At 45.4% G+C, this 20,254-nt stretch overlaps 2 protein-coding genes across 6 annotated transcripts; one reads left to right on the top strand and one right to left on the bottom strand.

Annotated features, from left to right (window-relative positions):
• Positions 1-222: 222 nt before the first annotated feature.
• On the top strand, positions 223-3,669 carry LOC136491176 (calcium-dependent protein kinase 12-like). Its single transcript, XM_066487411.1, has 8 exons — positions 223-1,383; positions 1,708-1,851; positions 1,939-2,091; positions 2,206-2,315; positions 2,734-2,901; positions 2,979-3,106; positions 3,362-3,461; positions 3,532-3,669. Exons 1-8 carry the CDS (start codon positions 642-644, stop codon positions 3,589-3,591), a joined length of 1,605 nt encoding a protein of 534 aa, XP_066343508.1. The 5' UTR covers positions 223-641; the 3' UTR covers positions 3,592-3,669.
• On the bottom strand, positions 1,879-8,997 carry LOC136491177 (uncharacterized). 5 transcript variants are annotated; one of them, XR_010767966.1, is made up of 14 exons: positions 7,963-8,996; positions 7,806-7,866; positions 7,604-7,710; positions 7,035-7,103; positions 6,899-6,953; positions 6,775-6,822; positions 6,494-6,651; positions 6,133-6,371; positions 5,854-5,944; positions 5,592-5,775; positions 5,409-5,510; positions 5,025-5,119; positions 4,678-4,945; positions 1,879-2,013 (listed from the first exon to the last, which is right to left on the bottom strand). XR_010767966.1 is itself a non-coding variant. In XM_066487412.1 (13 exons), exons 1-13 carry the CDS (start codon positions 8,152-8,154, stop codon positions 4,760-4,762), a joined length of 1,584 nt encoding a protein of 527 aa, XP_066343509.1. In that variant the 5' UTR covers positions 8,155-8,994; the 3' UTR covers position 4,759. The 5 variants fall into 5 exon arrangements, 1 of the variants encoding a protein (XP_066343509.1); XR_010767965.1 differs by lacking the exon at positions 1,879-2,013 and adding an exon at positions 4,094-4,229 and having other exon boundaries at positions 7,963-8,997; XR_010767964.1 differs by lacking the exon at positions 1,879-2,013 and adding an exon at positions 4,357-4,492.
• Between the last annotated feature and the right edge of the window lie 11,257 nt (positions 8,998-20,254).

Below are 20,254 nucleotides of genomic sequence, written 5' to 3' on the forward strand. Positions count from 1 at the left end.
GGTCGGGCCGGTTAAATGTGGTCGAACCAGACCAGGTTGTCGTTTTGGCTCGAGGGCACCACATGTCCAAAATGAATATTTCTCTCTCCTCTCTTGGCTCAAACCGGGGCGCGGTGTCTTCTGGCAACTCAAAGTGGAAATACAGTGGCCAGCAGCAAATTGGCGCATTTGCGGTGTCCACCAGCCGTCGGTGCTCATTTGGCATGTCCTGTGGCCCAATTGTCCCTAAAAAAAACGGCGGGGGGAGGACTTGCTGTGCACACCAGCTGTTTCTCCATCACCGGCACCGAATAAAAATCACCTGAGCCGCAATGTCAGCGTATAAGATAGCGTGATTCTCAGGCGTTCATTGAATCTTCTTTACCATCTGGAGGCAGCCAAACAAGGCATAAAGCCGCTCAAAACCGTGGACCAAAAGCAAACAGCTAGCAAAAGGATTCAAAAGCAGCTGAGCATCACGTCAAGCTTTGCCGGCAGCCTTCATATCCTCGTCCTCCATCCTTGCTCGCAAAAGGAGCACTACAAGGAAACTCCCCCTCAAACTGCCTCGCTCGTCGTCGTCGATCTCCCACCACCTCGACGGCGGCTCGACGCCGTCGTCCGCAGGAACACAGAGAAACGAAAGAAGCGGCAAGGAAATAATGGGCAACTGCTTCACCAAGACGTACGAGCAGGAGATACCAATCACCACGGACCGGCCGACGTACCGGCCGCCCCACGATCACACGGCGCGGGAGGTGCCGCTGTCGTCGGGCTCGGGCTCGGGCTCGCGCCGGCCGCCGTCCTTCCGGGCGCCGCCGCCGCCGCGGCTTCCGGCCTTCCCGTCGTTGGGCACGGGGTCGATGGGCGGCCGGCGGGCGCCCACCGGCCAGATCGGCCCGATCCTGCAGCGGCCCATGGTGGACGTGCGCACGCTGTTCCACCTGGAGCGGAAGCTGGGGAGCGGGCAGTTCGGGACCACGTACTTGTGCACGGAGCGCGCGACGGGGAGGAAGTACGCGTGCAAGTCCGTGTCCAAGAGCAAGCTGGTGCGCCGCGCCGACATCGACGACATGCGCCGGGAGATCACCATCCTGCAGCACCTCAGCGGCCAGCCCAACGTGGCGGAGTTCGAGGACGCCTTCGAGGACGCGAACGACGTGCACGTCGTCATGGAGTTCTGCTCCGGCGGGGAGCTCTTCGACCGCATCACGGCCAAGGGGAGCTACTCCGAGCGCCAGGCCGCCGCCGTGTGCCGCGACATCCTCACAGTCGTGCACGTCTGCCACTTCATGGGGGTCATGCACCGGGACCTCAAGCCCGAGAACTTCCTCCTCGCCAGCCCCGCCGCCGACGCGCCGCTCAAGGCCATCGACTTCGGCCTCTCCGTCTTCATCGAAGAAGGTTAGCTTGGTGAATGGTGACGCGTGCGTGGACAAGGCACGATGATTTTCTCTCCATGATATTGATATGATATCCACCGCATGGTACAAAACAAAGGCTTTAGTAAGCTGGGCTCAAAAGTTGCAGCTGAACCTCAACAACAACAACAACAACAACAAAAAAGTTGCAGCTGAAAGTCAAGTAAATACTACTGCTATGTTGCAAGATATCAGGGAATAGTATTCAAACGCCATAGGCCTTTGCTCATCATTATATTCATTCAAGTAAAATGCAACTGTTCCATGGAAAATGGTAATACTAGACAATTTTCCCCAACGAATGCAGGTAAAGTCTACAAGGAAATCGTGGGAAGTGCATACTATGTGGCGCCAGAGGTATTGCACCGGAATTACGGCAAAGAAATCGATGTCTGGAGTGCTGGCGTGATCCTATACATTCTTCTATGCGGGTCACCGCCTTTCTGGGCAGGTGAAGATCCAATCATCTTCATCTTGACAGACTACATTGCCTCCAGTATGATTGGCTGATGACAGAATTTGCGTATCTGATGAGCAGAAACGGAGAAAGGCATATTTGATGCAATATTGGCCAGCGAACTTGATTTAGTCTCCTCCCCGTGGCCCTCCATATCTGAAAGTGCAAAGGATCTCATTAGAAGAATGTTGAACAGGGATGCTCAGAGGCGCATTACTGCAGTACAGGCCCTAGGTAGCACTCTTAACTGACTTTTCATACATCACTTGAGTTATTATGAATGTAAAGTTCATCTGCATTTCCACGTTTTATACTTCATCCCAAATAAATGGATGACTCCATGTGCAGAACATCCGTGGCTCAAAGGTGGTGCACCTGACAGACCTATTGATAGCGCAGTCCTGTCAAGAATGAAGCAATTCAAGGCAATGAACAAGCTAAAGCAACTTGCACTCAAGGTGAACCTCCTTAACAAGAATAACTGCTACTTTTTTTTTTACGAAACTGGAGGTGCCGCAGCCCCTACAGGAGATTTATTGAATAGTAAAAAAACACAAGTCTTTACAAGCAAGACAGAACAGCACCACACAGGGAGTAACTAGGAGACAAAAAAAGAGAAAGAAAATAAAACAAAAGCGAGGACTTAGATCATTTCTAAAGATTTGATCAAACTGTAAAGAGAGACTAGACTTCACTCTCAGCCCCACGAGTTTCCCTTCTCTGAAGAAAATGTGCCTGCAATCATGCAAACTGATTTGATTTGCTTTGAAGATTAACTCATTCCTGGCTGTCCATATGGTCCAACACATCAGGATGATTGCCTCCATGTTCGCCTATGTCAGTTTAAGTTGACAAACTGTCTCCTGTCATTGTAAGGTAATCGCAGAGAACCTAACAGAAGACGAGATCAAGGGACTGAAGCAGATGTTCAACAACATGGATACAGACAAGAGTGGCACGATTACGGTCGAAGAACTGAAGGAAGGACTGACAAAACTAGGGTCAAAGATTAGTGAAGCAGAGGTTCAGAAGCTTATGGAAGCAGTAAGATTGCTTATTCCATTTCACTTTCACACTAAGTTCAGTGTATGAAATACTTCACTAATCATGCTTCGATGCAGGTTGACGTGGACAAGAGTGGCAGCATTGATTACGCGGAGTTCCTTACTGCCATGATGAATAAACATAAACTGGAAAAGGAGGAGGATTTGATCCGTGCATTTCAACACTTTGACAAAGATGACAGCGGGTAAAATTAATTCTGCCTAACCAAGAAAGCAGTATACTCTCCATGCATCACCAAAACAAAGACCTACACAGTTGAACAATGCCAGAACTTGTAAAATAAAATTACATGCTGCTCAAATTGTTCATAATATAACAAACTAACAATGCTCAATACATGATACTGCCACATTACATCGTTTTGCTTGGTTAAACTCAATTACGAAAAACAAAAAGGTTTAATATAATTAAACCGAGATAACATACATAACAACCACAGGTACATAACAAGAGATGAACTGCAACAAGCCATGGCAGAGTATGGAGTGAGTGATGAAGCAAGCATTAAAGAAGTACTGGATGAAGTTGATAAAGACAAGGTGAGCACATTCTTGCTGCAAACCAATCCATTTGCATAGATTTAACAATCGCCCCCCTCTGAATTCACAGGATGGGAGAATCGACTATGAAGAGTTTGTAGAAATGATGAGGAAGGGAAGTTATACCTGAGAAAACTCTGTTCTCATGATGGAAGAGGTTGTATATATATGTTTCAGCAAATACGGCAAGTACAAGCAACAATGCAAGTTTAACTTAGAACAAGTTGCTTCTGCAGCTATGGTCCAAGACAAGTATGTACAGCTATTATTAACCGAATATGCAACAAGAGAGAAAATGTTCAGTTTACTTCAAAAAATAATGTTCAGACTTCATGGAATCACACATGCAAAAGACATATAGCCTACCAGAAAACTGGCACTAATCCTGCTGAAAGTAAATTTCACTAATGGTACATTTTGTGAATCTTTATTTAAAATAAGTATGTTCAAAATTAGGATGAGGAAAGGAAAACTCATGCTTGAACAAAATTACAAAGTTCATGATAAACCATAATGGGTGCAGCATATGAGCTCAGAAATGCTATTGCAGGGTCAGCAGATAATAACAAATACAGCAATATGACGACATAATTTCTGTTAGGTATTGTTCACCTGAAGCAGTTGAAAGCCAATGGAAAAGTAGCTAACACCAGTAACATCACATAAGTTTACATATCCATCCATATTTCCATTGAATCCATATAAGTTGCACTGCTGGGGAGATACTGTATCCTTTTTCCCATGTAAATTGCAAACTAACCTTTGCTGCTGCATATAAAAAAGTTATTGGTGCCCTCAACCCACATTTTCTTCTTTTTTAATAGAATGTTATATAGCCTTTTTTAGACTATTCATTCAGTCTTTCACAAAAGTAACCAGGAACACATGATCTCAGGCCAAAGGTTGGCCACTGGCTGGCCAATGCACACAGCAGAAGAAATACTCCCTCAAATTCCAAATGTAGATCGTTTTAGATTTGTGCACAAGGATTAAGAAAGTAGATTAAATGACCGCAGTGCCCTTCATTTATACTGCATTGTAAAAGATGACTAATTTATTTCAGGGCAAAGAGGGAGGAAAAGGGTAAAAGATGCATAGAAGTTCTAGGGTAACTTAGATTTAGAGGAAAGTTGAAAAGGCTAAATGACATACATTTCGATTGAAGAGAGTATTTTGTTTTAAATATATAAAGCAAATAAAATGAGAACTGGCTGACCTTTTTACATATGGGCCCTACAACAATGGGCATTGGTCAACAGACATAGGAAAATCCCAGCCAAATTATTGGCCCAACCAAATTACTGGAGAAAGAATTCTGAGAATGGAATTTGTGACTTCAGTTCATTGACTCTTCTGTTGAGACTACGCAATGTCTCTATATGGGGCTCATCTCCTTCAACTGCAATTATTTTGGCAAAGTCCCCGGTGTCAAAATAGTCTACCACCCTATTAGCAGCTTCAAGTCCAGTAACATATGCTTTTTCCTAGCATAGGAAAATATGAACCCATAAATACAACTTTTTATCATCACTCTGAATCGTTTTTTGAAATGTTATGTCTCACTTTAGAAAAGGACCCATGTCGGTTGACAATCCAATCACCAGCAATAAACAAATTTGGAAAGGAAGTTGATCCTCTCAGTGTGTACTTGTAGGAGCCTGCAAGTAATGCATTTTCCCATGTATCAACTTAAATATTCCTCTGAAACAACATATTTCTAAACTAGCACTGATATGTACATATGCTAAAAAAGTATAATTTTATTGTTATGATTCTTGATCCTTATCACAGATTCACAGCATTGATTTACAACTACCTTTCAATAGGACAATATGCACTGAAATGATCTAGAGTATAGCATTATCAATCATCCATAACGGTTAACAATAACTCGATTATTACTATAGACAGGAAGCTATCAAGAATAGTCGTCCTTTAAGCATTCACCTGGAAGAAAGTTGATTACAGAATTAGGAGATCTTCTGATTGAATATCTTATCACAGTAGCACCCTCAAAATCTTGTATGCATTTGATAAGATGTGATGAAGCTTCAGAGACAATATCATCATCATTTACAAGTACCAAATGGCTAGCATTATACTGGGAAAATAAGTTACAAGAGTAAGTACATCCTGGCTGAAAATGTTGTATATTTTCAAATTGATAAAGGTGGTCTGAACATACAAATTCAGCCTCCACAATTGTTGTTGATTCTTCATAATAATCATCATGTATTGAGGTAAGGTCAAAGAATGCCCAGCCAGACGAATCATCAAAACCAGAACATACATTGGCAACCTTTGGAATTGTGATCTGTAAATGGATTTCATAAAATTATATTGGGGGGCACAATGTGTGAACAATAATCAGACAGAGTGCATACTGGCTTACCTTTTTATCAAACCATAATTTTATAGAGATCACGTCGACTGTAGATAAGTGAAGAAGATTCCTGAATTCCCGATCAGACCGTAGGAATGGACTATACATGTCAGAAAAGCACGTATATTAATTGCAGAATTCAGGCTGTGAAACTTATGGCTCCTTTAAGTGCTACTGCTACAAGATTATATTTTCTTACCATCTTGACTTCCAACGTTACTTGAATGTAGTAAGGTAAGGTAAGGCAAAACTGACCCAGGACTCATGCGTGACCATATACAGTGTTACCTGTTTTTGACGATGGATTGTAGAGAAGAGAGTCCCATGGCTGAAACAAATGCATCTGCCTCATATACATCGTCACCACAGACAATAGCAGAGATGCATCCAGTATCCGCATCTGTAGTCAAACTTGTTGGAACTTTGTTTTCTACAAATTTTAAGCCTTTAAGCTCCAACGATTGCAGCCAAGGAGAGAGAATTTTTTCTTCTACTTCACCACGGCACAACAAGAAGTCAGAACTTTCCTGCAAGATAGGGCATGCATTTATAAAAATTAAACCTACAAAGAGACAATAAGATGATAAATGTTCATTTAAGAAAGTATCTGGAGAAAAATGATCATTTATAATGTACAAGAGCATAGAACCTGATGAGACAGCATATAATAGTACAGCATCCCCAGTGTTGCAGCTGCACTACATTGCTCACCAGGAGCAAACAGGGCAGCCTGAATAGCTGGCTCAAAGACTTCCTTGTAGAGCCCTTGAGAGCAACCATACATCTTAAAAAGCTCTTTTGCAGTCACTACAGAGGAAGATACCAACAATAATTTGAGAAAGATAACTCATTATGAAGACATGTAGTACAAGTGACACGTACACTAGTCTGAACTCTGAACTAACTGGATAGACAATGGAACTTCCTTACTTGCATCATATTTCCTCCAAGCAGTGTCAGTGTTGTCAAAGTCAATGACTGGACCAAAGCAACACGGAAGTGGTTAGCGAGTGAGCTGATTTTTAACAGAAGGTTAACAGTTGAACACCCGTACCTGCAGCTATGACTGGAATTGATGTCAGCCTATCAATCAAAGGAAGATTAGGGAACTGCAAAGATAATTCAGGCTATTATTACTAATTTAGAATCGGATAAACTGATAACCAATATAAGATCTAAGGACAACTTACTTCTGGATATGCAAAGACTCCAAAGGGAGCTGGTAATCGGGGCTGGTTATGAAATATGGGAAATTCGACCTACAAGGTGATGATAACAATTTAAGTTAATCGGGATTTTTTTTAGACCAAGCCTGGGGGCACCAGCTTACAGTCAACCATAAACCAGCATCCATACCTCTCCACAACCGCTCACCCTACTCAGCTAGAAGCCTAGAAACACTCCACACCCCAAAGAGCACGATTACAAAACAAGATCAAAAGATAGAAACAGAAACAAAAGACCGAGGCCTTGTCGATCATCACACCAGCAGAATATTGATTTCATCAGAGCAGTTAAAAGAAGCTCTTCTCAGATGCTTGTCACCACTGGGACAACAATTAAATCCAGACACAATAGACCCGTGCAAAACACTATGACACTTGCTACAGACTGAGAAACTTCCAGCTAAACCCATTTTAAGTAATAAATCCACCAAAAAAGAAATCGAAAAAATATAGAAAAAACCATTCATTCGATAACCCATTGCATCAATGCACAAATGCATGTGAGCGCACAAAAATAAAAGCAGAGAAATTACAGCAAGGCCCTCGGCAGAATAGTAGGCTGCTTTATTCCAGCCTGTGAAAGGCGAAATCCCCAGCTCATCGACTAAAGCGAAGATGTTGCGGTACGGATGCCAGAATCCTATGTGCAGCGCCACGATGAGCGAATTACTGGAACAAAACTGGCACCGAATCGAAACATATAAACGGATATCGTATACTGAAGGTTGACAATACCTCTGAGGCCAACCTCCTCGGTCGGGCCGCTCTCCGCGGCGAGAAGCGTGACATCGTACCCCTGAGCATCAGAACAAGTTGTAATTCGTAAAGTTGCACATAGTCGCCACGCTTACAAGTACACGAATGCACGAGCTACAATTCACGCGAGGCCAACCTGTTTGACGAGGTGGTGCGCGGCGGCAAGGCCGGCCCAGCCGGCGCCCGCGACGGCGACCTTCTTCTTCTGGGACTCGCCACCTGGCGAGACCTCTGCCCGGACGGAGCTCCCTCGGCGGCGGCGGAGCCGGCGGGGGAGGGCGGGCGGTGGCAGCCGGCCTCCGGCGACGAGGGCCGCGCACCCGCACATTCTTTCCGCGGGAAGCTTCCGGAGTAGAGCGGAGGGGAGCGACGAGTGGCCTGGACGCCTGGTTTCCCTCCTCGTGAGGTGTTCGTCTGTATGCCCCACGCACGAGCGGAGTGTCCAAGTCGAACTCGAACGCCAGTACTGCACTTCACGCCTTCAGGTCAAACCGAGAACCGATCACCCAACCGAACCGAACCGAAACCGAACAGAAATATCAGTTTTTTTTTGTTCGGCTTCGGTTTCCGTATCTACTGACTTCGGTTATCGGCTCGGTGTTCGGTTTCTACCTCAAACCGCGAAGCGTCGAAGCTATTCGCACTACGCAGACATGCGAACTTTCCCCTCACAGGCTCAAAGCCCAGCCACAACCGTGTCGGCCCACGGCCACCACCCCCACCAGCCCACCACTCACCCCCACCCAATCAGACAGCCAGCCCCAGCCGCACACGGCACACCCACGCCAAACCCTATCTAGGACTAGGAGCGGCGCGTGGTAGGAGTGCGCGCGGGGGGCGGCACCGGCGCGAGCACCCGAGCATGGAGCAGGGAGCGTCGTTGCACCGAAGCGGGGGACAGCGAGGTAGGCGAGCTACGAGCAAGGCTGCGGCGGACGGTGCGTCGGCCGAGCTGCGAAGGAGCAGACGCGTGCGACCTTCGCCGCCGCCGAGCAGGGAGCGGGCGCGTGCGACCTGCGCTGCCGTCGAGCAGGGAGCGAGCGCAGCCGGCAGCGCGACGCTCAGCAGTGCGACTGGAAGGTGGCGCGCGACGCATCTGTGTGGAGACGGTGCGGCGCGGCGCATCGCGCGTATCTGCTAGGCTCGACGAAGCCGGAGTCGAGGGAGACCTGGGTTCTATCGGTTTTAAACCGAAAACCGAAGTAAAGAACCGAGACCGAAATCGTCGGTTTTGGACTCTTTGATAAACCGAACCGGTCTTGTTTCTTGAAAACCGAAATTTTGAAAAACCGAATAAACTGAACCAAAGTTTCGGTTTAAACCGAATGCCACCACTCACCAGTGACCACAGCTTTGGGCGTGGCGAGTCCCATGCTGCTTGCAAGACATTGGTTGGTTGGCATGATCTCGTTCTTTTTTATTGTCTTAGCTCTTTTCGGATCACCTAATAAAACTTATAATTTAGTTATACTAAAATTTAGGTATATCATTTTTAGTTTAGTACTTTTTCCGTCCCTAATAAATTAATTTGGGGTCTGTCTACCCAACAACCATGTATTTCAGCAAAAGGTAACACATGGTTGTTTGCTGGTTGCAAAACACATGATTTGTACGTAGAATGTCTCTGCCGGCGAGAAATCCAATCTCCGCCGGAGCACACAAACCTAGGTTTTCGTCGAGCAGAGGAGCACAGGCTCCCCAGCAGGAGAAGGCGTTGAGGAGCCCGCACGGAGGATGGGGGAGAGAGAGGAGGCCACCGAGCCCCTCCCGTGCCGATAAGGCACCCGCAAGGGGGTCGTCACCTGGCTGCCGCCGCAGCCTCGCGCCCACCACTGCCTCGAGAGGGAAGGGGAGAAAGAGGGATGAAGGGGATGGAGAAATAGAAGTGAGAGGCAGGTGAGGGAGGACGAGGAGGGTGGCCACAGTCGTCGCGCCGGTCATTGCCGCCCTGTCCATGTCGAGATGGAGAGGGAGAGAGAGACCGATAGAGAGAGAGAGGGGAGACGCACAGAGACGGAGGTCGGGAGAGCGTCGGAGGGGAGAAGACAACGGGGAAATGAGGAAATCAGACAGGCGCGACTCCCAAAAATTAAACAGTGGTGCCGACATCCAGACCCCACATGACAGAGTGTCGACATAATATCGTCAACAGTCCACCGAGGGGTATCCCGCGATGGTAGATTTGTCGGTGGGGGTGCGCGTAATCAGGAACCGGATGGTGATATAAGGCGTAGAGACAGCGATTTAGATAGGTTCGGGCCATCTAATCGACGTAATACCCTACGTCCTGTGTCTTTGGTGTATTGTATTGAGATGTAGTAGATAAATCTTGTCCACTAGGGGACCCCTGCCTCTCCTTATATAGTCTGGAAGGGCAGAGTTACAAGAAAAGTATCATATTTGGTACTATACAATATCTTACGGTGCACGCCGAGCAGCGCCGTGCACGTCTTGATCTTGTGGGTCGGGCCACCTCTGATTGTGCGGCCCATGTCTTGTCTTGTGGATACTGGGGGCCATACCCCCACAACTAGTCCCCAAGCCTGACAGTAGGTGACGTAGTCGCATGGTACCAGGGTCAGAAAGTAGAAGACTAGCCGAGCAGGCAGCCAGTCCCCGGGCGTAGCCTCGAGATGAGAACAAGCACATTCACCGCAAGGTGAAGTGTGCCCACTTAGTCCTCGAGCCTGACAGTAGGTGACGTAGTCGCGTGGTGCCAGGGTCAGAAAGTAGAAGACCAGCTGAGCAGGCAGCCAGTCCCCGGGTGTAGCCTCGAGATGAGAACAAGCACATTCACCGCAAGGTGAAGTGTGCCCACTTAGTCCCCGAGCCTGCTGGAAGATGAATAATGAATCTTGTAGCAGGGTCAAAGAAAAAGGAGTCTGAAAGCTTGCCGACGTCGTCTGACATGCACGTATCAAGACCTCAGACGTGCTGCCCAAGATCAGCACCCTAATCCGAATAGCATGGAGCAGCTTGATAGCACACCGACGAGACGTAGCAAGATCCGAGCAGCAAGGGACTCCCCGGCGTCGCTGGTGATGACCGAGCACCGAGGAGCGAGGAGTCCCCGGCGTCGCTGGCGATGACCGAGCACCGAGGAGCGAGGAGTGATCGGCGTCACTGGCGATGACCGAGCACCGATGAGCGAGGAGTCCCCGGCGTAGGCGGCGATGTCCGAGCACCGAGAAGCGAGGTGTCCCTGGCATCGCTGGCGATGATCGAGCACCGAGGAGCGAGGAGTCCCCGGCGTCGCTGGCGATGACCGAGCACCGAGGAGCGAGGAGTCCCCAGCGTAGGCGGCAATGTCCGAGCACCGAGGAGCGAGGAGTCCCCGGTGTCGCTGGCAATGACCGAGCACCGAGGAGCGAGGAGTCCCCGGCGTCGCTGGCGATTACCGAGCACCGAGGAGCGAGGAGTCCCCGGCGTCGCTGGCGATGACCAAGCACCGAGCAGCGAGGAGTCCTCGGCGTAGGTGGCGATGTCTGAGCACCGAGGAGCGAGGAGTCCCCGACGTCGCTGGCGATGATCGAGCACCGAGGAGCGAGGAGTCCCCGGCGTAGGCGGCGATGATCGAGCACCGAGGAGCGAGGAGTCTGAAAGCTCTAGTTTGGTTTTGGTGAATTGATGAAACCCTAAGTGCTAACCTAGTTTATCAAGTGATCATGAGATAGATAGCACACTTCAAGTGGAGAAGCTAATGAAGATCATAACATGACAATGGTGATGGCATGGCGATGATCAAGGCCTTAAACTTGAAAAGAAGAAAGAGAAAAACAAAAAGCTCAAGGCAAAGGTATAACTTGTAAGAGCTATTTTGTTTTGGTGATCAAGACACTTAGAGAGTGTGATCACATTTAGGTTAGATAGCCGTACTATTAAGAGGGGTGAAACTCGTATCGGAATACAGTTATCAAAGTGCCACTAGATACTCTAACTCATTGCATATGCATTTAGGATCTAGTGGAATGCTAACACCCTTGAAAATGTTTGTGAAAATATGCTAACACATGTGCACAAGGTGATACACTTGGTGGTTAGCACATTTGAGCAAGGGTGAAGAAGAAAGAGGAGATGCCAGCGTTGGCCAAGTGACTGGACGCTGGATCTGAATGCACCGGACGCTGACTGCCTGTGTCCGATCACGCTGACCTGGCGGTACAGTAGCTAGGGTATACCACCGGACGCTGGGCCATGTCTGGTCGAGGTGGACCAGACACGTCCGGTCGAGGAAAAATGGATTTGGACCCTTACTATACTCGACCGGACGCTGAGGCTCCAGGGTCCGGTCAGTAATACCAGAGCGTCCAGTCGGCACTTAGCCGTTGAGATCTGACTATCCTGTTTTAACTCAAAGTGACACATGGAAAAGATCAGTGGACCGGACGCTGAGTCGGAGCGTCCGGTCAGAGCGCATTTTGCCCAGTGAAGGGGTATAACGGCTCTATTCCATGGGGGCTTCTATTTAAGCCCCATGACTGGCTGTAGCTCACTATCTTTGGCCATTTTCATTGACATAGTGTAACAGAACCGACCAATTATACGAGATTAAGTAAGAAAATCTTCCGCCGAAGCAGATAATTTAACAAACTTAAGCCCGTATAACCCGGTAGTCCGTGAAACCATGAAGGATTTCAAAGCAATCGACATACAAACCAAGATCGTACAAGTTTAGCAAGTACCATCACATGTTACATAAAGTTCACAATAACAGTTGGGTACATCAGAGTTTAGAATATAAAGTTATTACAAACCAAGTTCAAACTGAAATAGCGGAAGCAATTAGTTTTCAAGTCACACACACACTTTTAGTTCCAATACAGTGCCAGTAGGTAGTCATTTCCAACAAAAGCATCAGATGAGAAATACGGAGTGACCATTTGCCCGTGGTCCTAGTTATCGACCATCGCCGGGTACATGCAGTTAATGCAATAGCCATAGTACATTTGACCATCTGCAACAACAATGGGAACAACGCCCTGAGTACTAGAAGGTACTCAGCTAGACTTACCCGTCTTAAACCAAAATAAAGCGACACCAAGGATTATGCAAGGCTTTCTTTGGTGGACTAGCTGACTTGTTTGCGAAAAGCATAAGCTATCATGAAGAAACCATTTTAAGTATTTTGCATCATCTTTATTATAACCTATCCATCTATGTAATCACCTGTACTATAGCAATCACTTGATTAACCCATAACATCCAGTTACCAATTTAGATTAAGCATATCCCATATCATCTAGATAATCATCATTGTTCCATCATAATTACTTCGATGTTGTAGCTCGAGTCAAGTGCTCACTATCCAGGAGCGATGGCAGTTCGAATCGATTCCTAACCAGCTGGTGATTTATTCCTCACACAAACCATGCTTCCCCTGCCAGGGTAGCTTAGATCACCAAGGACACTATTCAGGTAGCCGCAGGACAATCTGGAGCCGCAGTACCCAGGGACCGCCCGACTGCCAGGAATCAGGGCACACCTGCCCTTGGGCTCACTCTTCGCATCCCTATCATACCCCCATCAGCACCAATACGCGCACCCGTGTAGATCCCGGCCCGAATAGTGCCACTAGCTTCGCGGTCGAAAGGTACTTTATTCGGCCAGCTAAATGTGAGGCATGCGTTCAACATGACAAGAGAGACAAGCAACGATCGGTCCTTAATCAACACAGACAGAAACTAACAGCACCCTAAAACCCTATCTGGTTGCCTCCAACTTTTTCCGTCTGGTCTCTATTTATCCATCACACATGGTTAATTCCAGGATATCATTGTTTTCATAGCTAAATTCTTCCAGTAACCACCTATAATATAGGTGACCGGATATCACCGATCTCTACCAGTCTAAGCAAGGCTAAGCAGATATTCGATCCTGACCTAATAGGGTAAAATGGTACTAAGGTAGGCAAGGATAGTAATAAATGCATCAACAACTTTAATCAATTCCTACAACTTAATGCAACAATATATATAAACGTATATTATATAGAAAGAATTGCTTTTATAAAGTAGGAGACTTATAATGCTCCGAGGCTTGCCTCGTTCGAACGAACTAGGTTGATGATCTACGCACTCGGGCAAGTCCTCTCCCGACTCCTCTTCCTCTGGCACCTCCTGTGCCTGGAGTTCTTGTGGATCGGTCCCGGTCTATTCTTCCTGAACTACTGCTAGCAACTCCTCCTGCAATCCTGTATGATGCAGATGTATGAGTGCTAATGCATAGGTGCATCGAGGAGATGACAAGTAATGATCATGATACATGAAATATAGATGAACATGTTCAACTGTATCGGACATAGTAGAAGTAAAGCCCTTCTACAAGGTAGCCAACATCATCCAAGAACATGTACTACTATACTACTACTGCAACCACGGTACTAACATGCCAAGTCACCACAGCAATCTAAGATGCTTCAAAGATACACCAAAGTCAACATTATTAACTAATCCTGCGTTAAAGAAGGTTTATTTATTTCATGTTAAACTAGGGCTATAACAGGAACATATATTTCTGGTGCTCATAAAAATCTGAGAAAATTACCGCAGCATAGCACTACTCTAAGTAGACTACCATAAAATTTTCATTGCATTTAGATAAGTATAACAGCCTACACAAAAATGACAAGCTATGGTAGATAATTGAGCATGAAAATACTTTGTACTACGAAAAGTGTCAAACAATAGATTTGGTATTTTTCCCATAATCTACAGAGAATACAAGTATTGTCCAAAAAGTTTCACCTACATGTATTATTCATATTTTTAGCCCTAGAAATTTTACAAGAAATCAGCAATTAATACACATAACCTACCTAGCCATATTTTTCCACATAACCTGCATGACATATATTTTTCACTGAAAGTACATCTCAAGAATAGACTAACAAATTTGGAATCATATTTTTCTAATACATATAGAATTTACTACACATTTCACAAGATATCAGCAATATCAAGAATTAAATAAAGCTCTACATTAAAGTATCTAAAAAATGACATGCAATATTTTTATCATGTAGATCTGATGACAAGGAACACAACAAAATTTGTTTCAACAAATTTGGAGCCATGTAACTCGAGATCTACATTTTACAAGCTATTTAATCCATTTTTTAAATCATTTTAGAAATCCTTTTGAAAACCAGACGAAGAAAACGCTGGGTGCACTCGGATATGAACACGCACGGACACACACAGGGACAGACAACGGGCCCAGGGGTCAGCGGGACCCCACCCGTCAGCCCCTGAGGCAGAGGAGGCCGCGCTAACCGGCGGGAGCTGGCCGTCGGCGAGGTGACCGGCGACGAGGTCACCACGAACGTGACGACCTTGCCAAGGCGAACATGGTAGTGCAAGCGGCAGGGCTGGAGGAGCTCGAGAGCGAGCTGGCCAGCGGCCATGGCGATGCGGTGGTGTGGCTCACCGTCGGTCGGCCATCTCCGGCCGAGAGGTGGCGCAAGAAGTGGCGTGGGAACTTCATCGAGCTCGGGCGGTGCTCGTGCACGTGAAACGAGAGCGAGAGGGAGGACAGAGGGGCGAGGTCCACGGAGCGGAGTGCTCCGGCGAGCTCGGCCACGACTCTAGCGAGGGATTCCTAGGGAAGGGGAGCTTCCCATGGCTTACCGAGGTGAGCACGAGGCGCGCGAGGAGTAGGCGGTGCTCAGGGCGAGATGGAGCTAGCTCAGGTGAACTGGCACGGCCAGAACGGCTACGCGGGCGATGGCGCGTGGCGGAGCGAGCATGGCGGCTGCTGCTTGCGTTTGTGGAGGAGAGAGCGAACTGGCAGAGTGAGGAGGAGCTCAGCGCGGTCGGCAGGTGAAGGCGAGCGCGTGGCGTGGCCGGGCCCACCGGGGTGCCACCCATACGCCGTCGCCGGCGTTCGGCGGCCACGCGGCAGCTGCGGCCTGACGCCGGTCGGGCGTGGCGCGTTGGCGAGCGGGCGAGGCGCGGGGCAGGCCAGACTGGCTTGCGGGGCTGGGCCGGAAAGGAGGCGGCGGCCCAACAAGGTAAAAACGAGATTTTACAAAATATTTTAAATTCCTTTTTCATCCAAATGAATTTTTGAACTAATTTAGAGTAGTTTCAAACTTTGGCCCAAAAATAAAAGTTGCTCAAAATTTTATTCTCTACAACTTTGCTTTTATGACCAAAGTCAATTTCCAAATATATTTTGAACTACAGATTTAAAGTCAAATAAAATCCCAAAACCCTAGTTTTGAAGAATTAGTTTAAAAGCAAAATTTGGCAAGAATTTAAATATAAACTTGGCTCCAAATTGTATCCTGATTGTTTATAAGCTATCTTAGTGATCAACCCAAGAAATCATGGCATCCAAACATGAGCATGGCATTCCTAATAGTTTAAACATGATGAATTTCAATCAATTTAAATACCACATGAAATGATACTTCATTTCTTTCGAAATGAAATGCATGAATGATGCTTATGCATAATGAAATGATGATTATGCTCATGAGATGGAATGTTAATGCATGCTTAACACCGAGGTGTTACACATAACAACCTTGTGAGCTTAGCCAAAGCTCTTCCACTTATCTCCATCATTGATTCATCATCATAGTGAGATTGGGAGTGATCCAAGTGCATTACTTGAGTGTTTGCATCTAGAGGCACTTGGTATTCGTGTTTCGCTGTGGATTTTGCTTGTTACTCTTGGTGGTTGCCGCCACCTAGATGACTTGGAGCAGCGAGGATCATTGAGCGGAGGGTGGTGATTGTCTCTGGCTCTGATCGTGGTGATTGTGAGAGGTTCTTTACCTTTCCCCGGCGGAGTACCAAAAGGTACTCTAGTGGATTGCTCGTGGCTTGTGTGATCCTCATCTTGTGTTGGTTGTGCGGCACCCTATTGAGGGTTTAGCGTGTGAAGCCAATTAGCGCGTGAACCTCCAAGTGAGTGAATTGCCACAACGAGGACTAGCTTATCGGCAAGTAAGTGAACCTTGGTAAAAATCATTGTGCTCATCATTGATTCCGAGGTGATTGGTCTTCATTATTATTCATCCTTGTGATTGATTGGTTCCTTCCTCTATATGACGGTATAACCTTCTTGATCACTCTCTTTACTTTACCGCAAATTAGTTGTCAAGCTCTTTAGTGTAACTAGTTGTGAGAGCTTGTTTGCTTGGTTGGTGTGGCTCTTTAGTTAGTCTTTGAGAGCACACTAACATAGGGTAGTGTCTTTGCTATTGTGTGGATAAACATTATCTAAACTAGAATTGTGGTAGGTGGCTTGCATTTTGAGTAGGCTAGCGCAACACTCGCTTCGCCTCATAATCGTCTAACCTTTTGTTAAGTGTTGTTGTAGAATTTTTTATTAGACTATTCACCCCCTCCCCTCTAGCCATTAGGACCTTTCAAGTGGTATCAGAGTTGAGATCACCGTGATTTGAGGCTTAACAACCTTCGGTGTAAAAATAACTTAAATCAACAACTCCAAGAAGCCACCCCAATTTGATGGCACAAATTATCCCTATTGGAAGGCTAAGATGACAACATATATCAAGTCAATCAATAGGAAGATTTGGAAGGTGGTAGAAACAAAAATTGAGATAGAAGATGAAGAGGCTCCCATAGCCGCCGAAGAATTGCTACTCCAAAATAATGACATTGCTCTTAGTGCCATCCATGATGCTTTAGATGAGAGAACATTTGAGCAAATCAAGAACATTGAGAGAGCTCATGAGGCATGGGAGAATCATTTGAGGGCACCAAGGCAATCAAGGGTGCAAAAGCATACATTCTCAAGGATAAATTTGCTAGTTTCAAGATGAAGGAAGATGAGAGTATGCCGGAAATGTTCCATCGAATGGAAGTGATTGTAAATAATCTCAAGGCACTTGGTGAGAAGATAGAGGAAAATGAATTCTCAAATAAGTTCTTGAGATGCTTACCCTCAAGATTTGGTACATTGGTCACTATTTTAGTGAGGTCCGGTTTGGATACAATGACACCAAATCAAATTTTGGGAGATATCATGACCGATGATGCTTATAGAGATGATGATGAGAAGGAATAAAAGAGGGAGAAGAAAGAAGAAAAGAAGGATGACAAGAAGAAGAGCATGGCATTCAAAGCCACATCATCCAAGGGAAAAGCCAAGCAAGAAACATCAAGTGAAGATGATTCATGGGATGATGATGATGATGAGAAGATGTCTCTCTTTGTGAAAAGATTTGGCAAGTTTATGGTGAAGAAGGGTTACCGTGCAAGAAGAAAGAAATCTTCATTCAAGAACAAAGAAGAGTCAAGAAGGTGCTTCAAGTGTGGAAGCAAAGATCATCTTGTTGCTCAATGCCCATACAATAGCGACAATAATGATGACAACAAGAAGAACAAGATGAAGGACAAGAAAGAAAAGAAAGAGAAGAAGGACAAGATGGCATTCAAGAAGAAGGGTGGTTCATATGTAGTCACTTGGGATAGTGATGCTTCCTCAAGTGATGATGATGATGATAGTGATGATCATAAGACCACCAAGAAGAAGGTTCTTGCAAGCATTGCTATCAATGAGAAGCCTTCTCTCTTTGAATCTTCATCATGCTTCATGGCTAAGACCACTAAGGTACAATCTTGTGATGATAAAAGTGATGAAGAACATGTTGATGATAATGAACATGAAAATGAAAATAATAGTGATAGTGATGATGATGAACCTACTAAGTATAAATTATTTGACATGCTAGAAGATACTAAAGAACACTTTGATATTAAGAGAAGGGAATTCAAGAGCTTGAATAAGGAGGTAAAAGCCCTTAAGCAAGCCATTGATGAGCTCAAAACGACTCATGAGAAGCTAGAGGAAGCCCATGAGAAGCTTAGCAAGACTCACAAAAGGCTTGAAAAGGCTCATTCCACCTTGCTTAATGAACAAGATAAAAAAAGTATGTTGAAACTTGTGATGTAGGTTTAACTTGTGATATAATTGATTAATCATTATCTATGCCTATCATTATTGCTCCCACTAACCCTTCTTGTAGTACTTCCACTTCTACATCATCTAGTAGTGATGGTCTCACTTGTGATGCCTCACTAGTGTTTGAGAATGAGAACCTCAAGAAGGAGGTCACTAAGCTCACTCACACCTTAGCTAAGGCTTATGGTGGTGAGGACCGCTTGCTTATGTGCTTGGATAGCCAAAAAGCTTCTCCCTACAAAGAGGGATTGGGCTATACCCCCAAGAAAGGTAAGGCGGCCTTTGCTTCTCACAAGACTAGTTTTGTGAAGAACAATGGTTAATTTTACACTAGTTGCAAGCAAGTGGGTCACAAAGAGCAAGAATGCAAAAATAAGAGTAAAAATGCTAATGTATCCTCCATTAAGCTTGATTCATGCTATATGCTTACTAAGGGTACAAATGGTGTGAAGGCTAAGTTCATTGATAAACCATGGATAGACTCAAAGAAGAAAGTCATTTGGGTTCCAAAGAGCTTAGTAACTAACCTTTAAGGACCCAAGTAAGTTTGGGTACCTAAAAGAAATTGATCTTCTTTTGTAGGTCAATTACAAAGCCAGAGGAAGGCATTGGGTTCTTGATAGTGGGTGCACTCAACACATGACCGGTGATGCAAGAATGTTCAACTCAATCAACATCAATGGGAATGATGGTTATGAGAGTATCACATTTAGTGACAATGGCAAAGGCAAGGTCAAAGGGCTTAATAAGATTGCAATATCCAGTGACATGAGCATATCAAATGTGTTGCTAGTAGAAAGCTTGAATTTCAATTTGCTATCCGTGGCTCAATTATGTGATCTTGGATTTAAATGCATATTTGGAATAGATGATGTAGAGATCATAAGTGTAGATGGCTCTAACTTGATCTTCAAAGGTTTTAGATATGAAAATCTATACTTGGTTGATTTTAATGCTAGTGAAGCTAAATTATATACATGCTTGTTCACTAAGTCTAGCATGGGTTGGTTATGACATAGAAGGCTTGGTCATATTGGAATGAAACAATTAAATAGATTGGTCAAGCATGGCTTAGTTAAAGGCTTGAAAGATGTTGTGTTTGAAAAAGATAAACTTTGTAGCTCTTGTTAAGCCGGCAAACAAGTTGGAAACACCCATCCTAAGAAAAGCATGATGAGTACTAGTAAAGCATTTGAGTTATTGCACATGGATTTATTAGGCCAACACAATACACTAGTATTGGTGGTAACAAATATGGATTTGTGATAGTGGATGACTACACTAGATACACATGGGTATTCTTTCTAGTGGACAAAAGTGATGTATTTGCAACATTCAAATCATTTGTCAAAGGCATTCACAATGAGTTTGAAACAACCATCAAGAGAGTTAGAAGTGATAATAGTAGCGAGTTCAAGAACACTAGAATTAATGAGTTATGTGATGAATTTGGAATTAGACATCAATTCTCGGCCAAGTACACACCTCAATCA

This window comes from Miscanthus floridulus, chromosome 11 (assembly GCF_019320115.1).
Source record: "Miscanthus floridulus cultivar M001 chromosome 11, ASM1932011v1, whole genome shotgun sequence".
Lineage (NCBI taxonomy): Eukaryota > Viridiplantae > Streptophyta > Magnoliopsida > Poales > Poaceae > Miscanthus > Miscanthus floridulus.

Bases quoted from the DNA above. Each gene is read 5' to 3' on its own strand.
- LOC136491176 (XM_066487411.1), top strand. From the start codon at position 642: ATGGGCAACTGCTTCACCAAGACGTACGAGCAGGAGATACCAATCACC. The intron at 2,316-2,733 runs GTGAACCTCCTT...TGTCATTGTAAG, and splicing joins TAAAGCAACTTGCACTCAAG to GTAATCGCAGAGAACCTAAC. The intron at 2,902-2,978 runs GTAAGATTGCTT...GCTTCGATGCAG, and splicing joins TTCAGAAGCTTATGGAAGCA to GTTGACGTGGACAAGAGTGG.
- LOC136491177 (XM_066487412.1), bottom strand. From the start codon at position 8,154: ATGTGCGGGTGCGCGGCCCTCGTCGCCGGAGGCCGGCTGCCACCGCCC. The intron at 7,711-7,805 runs GTATTGTCAACC...CGCTGCACATAG, and splicing joins CGAGGAGGTTGGCCTCAGAG to GATTCTGGCATCCGTACCGC. The intron at 5,776-5,853 runs GTAAGCCAGTAT...ATCCATTTACAG, and splicing joins AATTATGGTTTGATAAAAAG to ATCACAATTCCAAAGGTTGC.